The 9,007-nt window shown below is 43.3% G+C and overlaps 1 protein-coding gene across 4 annotated transcripts; it reads right to left on the reverse strand.

Annotated features, from left to right (window-relative positions):
- Positions 1–20: 20 nt before the first annotated feature.
- LOC145700455 (ATP-dependent RNA helicase DDX3X-like) lies at positions 21–4,837 on the reverse strand. Of its 4 annotated transcripts, none has more exons than XM_081777720.1 (9): positions 4,735–4,837; positions 4,322–4,363; positions 4,211–4,272; positions 3,655–3,994; positions 2,909–3,611; positions 2,650–2,865; positions 2,449–2,609; positions 2,043–2,404; positions 21–1,997 (listed from the first exon to the last, which is right to left on the reverse strand). In XM_081777720.1, exons 1-9 carry the CDS (start codon positions 4,780–4,782, stop codon positions 1,910–1,912), a joined length of 2,022 nt encoding a protein of 673 aa, XP_081633846.1. In that variant the 5' UTR covers positions 4,783–4,837; the 3' UTR covers positions 21–1,909. The 4 variants fall into 4 exon arrangements, with proteins under 4 accessions (XP_081633846.1, XP_081633845.1, XP_081633847.1 ...); XM_081777719.1 differs by having other exon boundaries at positions 4,184–4,272; XM_081777721.1 differs by lacking the exon at positions 4,322–4,363 and having other exon boundaries at positions 4,184–4,272; positions 4,735–4,808.
- Positions 4,838–9,007: the final 4,170 nt, after the last annotated feature.

Genomic DNA, 9,007 nt, shown 5'->3' on the forward strand with positions numbered 1-9,007 from the left:
AACAAAATAAAACGCTCGAATTCAATGATTTGACAAAATATTATTTATTCAATATATTTTGATAGTAAACAGACAGTCTGATTACATTTTCAGGAACAATAACAGGAGCACTTCTGTCTCAGTTATGCGTTTGAAATTGAATAAATCCTAACAATTGAGAAATTTAAAATTTTAACTAAAGATGTGGTTTTTTCAGTAGAGTAAAAAAGTAGTGAGTCCGAATTTAGTCTATGAGCATTACAGTCAGTAATATGCAGTAACGGATTCATACCTGCTTCATAACTTGATTTATGTAAACAGATTCTGAAAGGGAAAAATTTGTTAGATCGTGCAAACTACAGCAAGGAAGAATACTAATAGTAGGACAGTAAAAATGCTTCAAGGTACGATATCTTGAAGCACGATTGTTATTTTTAACTTTGCACCACTAAGATACGGATATTTAACGATTTTGGCGCAATAATACAACAGTCAGCAGGCGTACTCAATTAATGTCCCTCTGATTAGTCTTAAACGCACTGGCAATACAAGCAGTTACCGATGGCCTGATATTACATTCGATCAGCTCGTTGGTCATCAATTACTTCCTGCGAACAGTGCGGTACTTGAGTATTATTAATTTGGGAATATCTTTAGAATTTTATTTACCCCGGGCAACCGTTTTTGAAATTAATAAAAAATGCGCACATCTCCTTGAAATGAATTTTCTGTGTCGTAACGAGTCAGTTATTGAATATCATATAAAATCGCAGTTATATGTAAAGTACGCCGCATGATTAGTGCATGTTACTAGAGGAAAATCGCATTGTATCCATTCTAGCTGAGGTACAGAAACAGCTCTTGTGGAACTAGAACTGAATGTAGCCTGACGATACTGGGCATATCCGGCGGAGAGAGAGGACTCTCCAACGCTGATTTCCCACATTCGGCAAGCTGAAGCGAGTTTCTGAAGAGATCAGAAACCCAACGCTTATTTTGCACCTTCAAAAAGGTGTCAAAAACACCTTGATCAAATGTATAAAATGAACTTTTAGAATCAAACGCGAGAAAAAAAGCAACAAGCTTATTTATAATATCGTTATCTACACTTCGCACTTGGAGTACAGATTCGAAAGATTAAATTAAAATATGCGACTGTGTAAAAACCATATTTTTATCAACAAAAAATCATGAGTAAAGCTGCCTCATTCGTGTTTGGAATAAGAAAGACTTTCTGGGGGGATCGGTAGTAGAAATAAATAAGAAAGTCTAGGAATAAAGGCAGTCGAGGTTGTTACCGTAAGTTTTTACAAAATCATCTCTGTCATTTTCGTAAATCTAAGAGACCTGATCGTGCTCAGAATTAATCTGGGCGAGGGTCTCCTTTTTATGGCTCTTATAAATAATATCCTCGTATTCAATAAATAACAGAAAATGTGCGTGTCGGGCTTCGAATGAGTTTGTTCGAAACCAGTCTTTAGGTCCGCCCCTGAGGTAATGTTTCGGGCAATATCGCGAGCGAGAGGAATTAAAATTAGAAAAAATATAGCCTCGCGAAAAAGAAGAACATCTTTTGAATGAATGGTTTGGTGAAAAAATTGTTTTGTCCTTCAAAAATAATTTAAGGGTTTATCTTTACTTCGGGGGGAAAGGAAATGCAATTGAGGGGGATAGGGATGGAGAGGGCAGAGATAGGGACAAGTTTATGCTTGAGTATCAGCACGCCAACTTTTGCTGACTTCGTGTCGTATGTTTTGCACCGTACGACAAAATAATTACGTTAAGAAAGTGTAAATGAGAAGAGAGCGGCGAGAAATCTCGCTATAAAAAATAGTGCGAAACAAGTGTTGTCTTATTAACTGGTGAAAGTAGACGATGAGATCGGGAAAAAAGAGTGATACGAACGTGAGAAGCAGCGGGTTCTGCTTGCTTAGTTGGCCCACCAGTCGACAGAGGATCCTCCGCCGCCGCCGAAGGATCGGTTGCCACCTCCGGAGCCGTAGTTGTTGCTTCGGTATCTGTAAAATGAAGATAAATTTTGATATAAATCAAGAATGACTCACCCTCCGGATCCTTGTCGGCCACCGCCTCGGCCGCCACCGCCGCCTCCTCGGCCACCTTGTGTTCGGTAATCGCGGGCACCGAATTGACCGCCGAATCGTCGTCCGCCTCGGCCTCCTGGTCGTCGGTTGTTGGCAGCGCATTTCTCGAGCCACTCTGGGACTTCCTGCTTAGCCTCGATAAGAAGCTCGAGGAGATCTCGGACGATGTTCGAGTTCTTGTCGTTGAAGAAGGAGGTGGCGAGACCAATGTTTCCTACTCGACCAGTTCGACCGATTCGGTGGACGTACTCGTCAATGTCCGAGGGGAGATCGAAGTTGATGACGTGTCGGACGTTAGGAATGTCAAGACCTCGAGCGGCGACCTTTTAAAGAAGATAGATTTGTGTTTGTATGATCAAGTACTCACAGCAGTGGCGACGAGGACGGGAGTCTGCGCTTCACGGAAGCTCTTGAGAGCACCTTCTCGCTCTCGCTGATTTCTGTCACCGTGAATGCAGGTCGATCGGAATCCTCGATCGTAGAGGTAGTTGTCGAGGTAGTCAGCGCCCTTCTTTGTCTCGGTGAAAACTAGAAGAGGTTAGAAATTTTTCTGTAAAGGGTTGCATACTTAGGGTGAGGCTGTTCTGATCTGTAGCGGCGAGAAGATCGGTAAGGAAGTTGATCTTGTCATTCTCGTCAACCCAGACGACCTTCTGAGTGATGTTTTGCGAGGTGGAACCAACTCGACCGACAGTCAAGAAGATGTAGTTGTCCAAAAAGTCGCGGGCAAGGTGCTGGATCTCCTTGGGGAAGGTAGCGGAGAACATAAGAGTTTGTCGCTCGCCTGAACATATAATAAAAAATTGAGCTTGATTTGACAAGCTTACCTTTTGGTGGCATGTTGTCCTTCTCGACGATTCGTCGAATCTGGGGCTCGAAACCCATGTCAAGCATTCGATCGGCCTCATCGAGGCAGAGGTATCGGCAGTGGTCCAAGCCAATCTTTCCTCTGTCGAGGAAGTCAGCTAATCGACCGGGAGTGGCGACAAGCAAGTGGCAGCCTCGATCAAGGTCTCTCATCTGAGCGCCAACATCGGCACCACCGTAGATGACGCATGGTCGTACATGCGATCTGTAAGCGAACTTTCGGGCTTCATCGTAGATTTGGGAAGCCAACTCTCGAGTGGGCGAAAGGACGAGGGCAAGTGGGTAGAGTTTTCTTCGACCTCGGTAACCGCTGTTGTTCTGTTTGACGCTGTCGCCGGGTCCACTGTGAAAGATGCTGGAGAGCATGGGGAGCAAGAAGGCGGCAGTTTTTCCGGAACCAGTCTGGGCACAAGACATCAGATCTCGTCCCTTGTTGATGATTGGAATGGCGTTCTTCTGGACGGGGGTAGGGGTGGTGTAGTTCGCGAGCTTGATCGCTTCGTTGATGATCTCGCCGAGATTGCACTCCTCAAAGGTGCTGACGCATCCTGGTGGATCTTCACCGGTTACTTCTGCGGGGATGTCGTCGTACTTTTCAAAGTTGATGCCGGAGTTGGCGCCTTTGAAGAGCTCCTTCTCGAGTCGTTCGTCTCGTGGAAGAGGCTGAAGGCGACAGTCAAGATTTTCAGGGACGCGTTAGGCTTACCTTTGTCCAATCAACGTTGCTTGGGTCGTGGTACTGTCCACGGCTGTCCCACTTGCCAGCAAGTCTGTCGTCTCCTCGGTGAGGTCCTCCGCGTCCGTAGCCTCGGTCACCGCCGTATCCTCCACCGCCGCCGTAGCCTCCGCTTCGGCCTCCACCGTAGTGATGTCTGCTGCCGCCGTACTCCTCTCTGTCGTTGTCTAGGTTAGCCCAGCGAGAGTCGACTCCACCTCCGCGGCTTCCACCGTCTCTGCTGCCTCCCCAGAAGCCGCCACCGCCGCCTCTGCGATCGTCGTGACGTCTGTTGTCGTAGCCGCCGTGTCGTGGCTGGCCATAGTTCGAGCTAGAATTTGACATATTCTCTCTTCAAAATTAAAAAGTCTCGTGTTTGAGTAAGTTGCGAAAAGAACTGGCTTATATAGCCAGTTTGGATAAAAAGTGAAAAATAACGAATATTGCAATAGAAAACGCGAAAATCAGTCCCGATCGGGAGTGAGAAGGAAATAATCGGATCTTTCAAACTTTATCTTACCGGCCATATCCTCCGCCGCCGCCATACCCGCGGTCATCTCGTCGATCATATCCGCCGTATCCACCACGGTTGTCTTGTCTGTAGTCGCGCTAAAGAAGAGCAGATTAGAGAAACAGTTCTGGCGCAGTGTGCTCCTACCGGGCCGTGATTGAAGTCACCATTATTCTGCGGGTAATAGTTCTAAAAAATCATGATAAAAAAACGAGGCAATGATCAAGCAAAGATTGGTTTTAGTAGAAATAATCAAAGAAAAGAGAACTGATTCGTTTCTAATTTCGGTAAGAAAATAACAGTCTAATACCGTCGCCAAGTGGTAGCTCCTTAATCAAAAAGGAGTACTTGAAAGAAGCAACTGAGAGCTCATGCAATAACTGAAACTGCTCTCAGATGCTCTGTTTTCGCTATCTAGTTATGAGTTTTGTTATGAATATGAAATAATCACGCACGCAAAAGATTGGTCAAATCAAAAACTGGGCTACCGGCTCGGGACAGGGAGCAATCCACTTCATAGATGGGTCAACTTGAAAGGGGACAGTATTCGACTGAATTACCTTGTTCTCATCTGGCGCCCGATAGTCCTTCTCGGGTTCGTAACTCATTTCTGAAAAGAATAGGGATTAATATCGACATAAAGCAGATAAAATATATCGTTTAACCACTCAAATGGGGCACAGGTTTTAATGCAGAGATAATTTTATCTAAGAATACTCGAAAAAACTGTTTTAGATTTGATTGCTGTTGTTGTTTCATTTTTTAAAATCTCGTATTTTCCATTTGGCAACTCTCTTTTGTTCGGAAAAGCAAGTAATAACGGAGATGGAAAATCGGCGAGGGAAATGATGTCTTATGCGCAGCGCTTGGCGACGATTGGATGAGTCAGGTTGCCAATGAGAAGGTGTCGCTGGCGCCGAGATTGGAGCAAACGAACCAAAACCTGGTTCGGGCCACCTGCATTTCCTGCCGAAGCAGAAAAATCAATTTCAATGGGACCGGTGTTACCGACGGGGTTGAAGGGGAATAGCTAAGTTTCGTGTTGAGAATCGCTTTTCAAGTCGCTTGAATCTTGTTTATTATTCTGTTAGCTCTAGAAATTCTTCTTCCCGATGATCAATGATTAGATGTAAATGGTACTGCAGTTCCTACTGTTAACGTATCAGTACCACTTCCAAATTAAGACATTCAATTACAGTGGCGACCAATATTGATTCCCTCCAAAAATGCGACCCTCGAGGGCTAACAATTTGCAGCAAGTTACGGTCTGTATTACAGACTCTGAGATTTACAGACGTTTAGAAGATGAACAAGGCTACCTCCAATCATATCGACGATATGATATCGTCTTTTATATCGTCTAAAGATAATCCCAAGTTGTATCGAAATCTTGATTCAGGAACGCTGCATTGAGTTCGCTGATGCATATCGAGCTCATACGATCTTCCCAGATCTTGAAACCTCTTCAATTCCGCTGACGCTCACCAGTTGACCCGCTTATTTCATGGCTAAGGTTACTCAAGAATAAAAACCGAAACCAAATATTTTTCGGATCTCGCGGTCATATTTTTCAAGAGCACGTTCATTTCATCATTCTATTATTTCTTGCAAGAAAGGCTGATTTCGAAAATGATTGCGCTAAACTTTTTTTAATTCAATTTCATGGACAGCTTGTCACGGAAATGATTTATATTCTAGCTCTGGAATCAGTACCTAGTAGTGAATTGGGTGAACTTTTTAATTCAAAATGTCTTCTAATAGTTTTAGTTTATCAGCAATTTCTAAATCAAGGTGACTCTCAAACTGGTTCCTAGATTTCATGATGATTTGGGCTCAAGGAAGAGTACTTTTTCCCAGGATGGTAAACTCGATTTAAATCTCATCTGTCTAAGCGACGGTAGTAAAGAAATTCGACAACGAATGAGTTGAATAATTCAACCACGAAACTGTTATTGATAGCCAATTACCAGCTATTGCCAGAAGAAAGTATTCCGAAGCAAGTTCGAATCAGTTCTTGATACTAATGTGCCTTCTTTGCTTTTCATCAAATTGGCGTTCTGATTTCGCCTCCTGTAATTGGCAGCGCCAAGTTGTTGGCCAAGTGAATGCTAATTGCGTGAACATGATGGATAACAGCTTACATGCTGCTAAATTGGACGTTTAATTTAGTCAGTCGGGCGAAATAGGTAGCTTTTGGCCGATTTATCCGTCAAATTCAAGGTCACTTTACAGTTCTAGCTTGACCCAATTTCTCACTGAGCATTTTCCTGAAACCTGCTTTTGTGAAAAGCCTGAGTTCATCTAAGGCCATAAATACTTAAAAATTAATTCCATAAGGGCCACTAATAGTGAGACCGGCGATAGAGCTGTCAAATCAATCAGCCACTGGACTTTGATAAAATCATTTCTGATAATAAGGAGACGCCTCGACAAAAACAATTCCTGACCAGAGGTCTCGTGTGGTCCACTAGCGAGCGCTTTGGTGGTCTACAACTTCAATCGTGTAACTGTCAAGCAGCATAACAATTATCGGAAGCAGAAACAACCCCCGACAAACATAAAGCCTTCATGTAGCACAGACAGGAAAATAACTTTATAACGCTTCTCAAACCATCATTTTGTTTATAATATATTTAGAATAATTTCTACCTAACTTTCTAAAGTAGGAACAAATCGTAAAATTCGATCTTTTGACCTTGACTTTACCTAATGATACCCTTATTTTACTAGCAGTAAAACTCGAGAAGCCGCTTGCGGCTCTGAACAAACTTTGGGAAAAGCCGCCCGAAGTGCGGCTAAAATATTTATTTGTCGAATCCACTTTCCTGGATGTCAATCTTCACACGAGTTCTAGAGTCACGTGAATCCGTGCTGAGTACAAATCTGAAATTCCAAAAACATTGACACGCGCATCAACTATCATGTGTTTTGATAGATACAGGCTTGTAAAGCGAGTCTTATGCTCGACGGAAGTCGCCGATTTCCAGCAAAAGTTGACAATTTGCGCCAGACGGGCGCGCAGCGAATTTCGCATTTTTGTTGTTTCGCGGCCACATGATTAGAATATTATGAATTTTTCAATGGAAATTACTAACAAGTTAAATGGAGCTGTATATTTGCACTGTCTAGGGAATCTAGCGCGCGTATTGACAGAGTAAGCCCGTGAGTTGTGGTACGGCTCCTCCAGCTGTCAAGAAGCTGCTGAGTCCTCTACTCTATTTGACGAGTAGAATCATTCTTTTCCCGTTGAAGATTTGCGAGTCGGAATGCATCAATAAACAAGCCCATTCCTTATCACGCGAATCTTCTTATTAGTACTTCCAGGCTGATTGGAAGGAAGGGTCATCTGAGTCCGACTAAAAGCTGATTCTGCGGTTGTTTACCTGCGGTTATCTTGATAACTTATCAAGAGGATTGAATAATTTCCGGGCATTAAAATTGAATTATGTGATTAATAGTAGGCACAAGAGAGTAAGAAAAAAGTTCGAAGCGATTTGATTTGTAATGAAAAATTTTCCGGAGTAATTGGAACGGCCCCGGCTGACAGACGGCCGGGCGCAGTTTCTCGACAATTATTCATGATTTTCAGCATTACTGTAAAAAGTAGAAAACATCGTTCTGAACCCGGCGCCTAAGCGAAGAAAAAGCGATCAAAGTATTACTTCTTAGATCGTTTAATGAGATCCGTTTGTCAGTTATAGACCGGATGCCATAAAACCCCGTTACAAAATGACGTTGGTACATAACGAATAAAATATTTGTTTGCTTTTATTAATCTGATTTTAGGAGACAGCATCTTTATGAGACGCCGAACGATAATTTAAATCTGAAAGGTTAAAGCTCTCCTAGTGAGCTGTTACATGAATGATCCTCGTTTATGGTCGTTTATCGGAGTGAAAGAAGGACTCAAAGCTGGAGGCCCTCGAAAAATGGGCAGAGCCGTTTGGGCAGGTGAGAGATATTGTCACTCACTGCTTCCAATTAGAAATTGCTTACAAATTAGAAATGTTACTGTGCATTTCTTAGAGTTATGAAAGTTTTCTTCGGAGAACGGGGTGTTCCATCATGTCTGTATTTGGTTTCTTTTTATTGTAAAATTTTGCGCTGATCTGAGCCGCGGGCTGCAAGGTGGTAGACTTCCGTTTCTCTCACGTTCATTGCCGAAATCTGTGTAATCAGGCACGAACGTGGTGTTATAAAAATAGAATGCCCTCCTTTGTTACAGTAAAGCTGGGCAACTAGAATACATGCTCAGCGATTCCGCGGCGCATTCCTTTCGCTTCAGATTTTTTAACCTTGGGAGAGAGGATCTTTCAGATAATATGCGCGACATGGTGTGGATATCTTCGCTGCTTAACCCACAGCTGCGCTGTCAACAGGGACATGCACATGCAGGGAAGTGCTCAAAAGTTGACATGTAAATCCAGCTCAACATATTTTACTGCCGCTCTTATCGATAACCTAGTCTAAGGAGCAAAGCTTCATACTGAAGGATATCGGCACTAATTCTTAACCCTAACTCTAACTCTGTTTTTAGACATGTCTGACAGACATTTCTTCAAATATTTCGCTTGCAAAAAAACCTTATTACTTCCGATGATTTTCTCGATTATTTGAACCCTTATCCTTATTCCAGCTCTAAATTGTTACATCCTAGGAGACAGTAAGTGATTGTGAATTTCATCATACCAGCACTAGAACAGACAGATCGAGCGTCATTTCGCGCATTTTGCGTTGCTGCGCTAATTAGCGCCTCCTCAAGGTGGCGGCCGGAGCGCGCGCGGCCGCGCATCGCCCTGCCTCGGAAGCGGGGAAGGGTTCTACTCAGCCAAG

The sequence above is a fragment of the Oikopleura dioica genome, chromosome 2, assembly GCF_907165135.1.
Source record: "Oikopleura dioica chromosome 2, OKI2018_I68_1.0, whole genome shotgun sequence".
Lineage (NCBI taxonomy): Eukaryota > Metazoa > Chordata > Appendicularia > Copelata > Oikopleuridae > Oikopleura > Oikopleura dioica.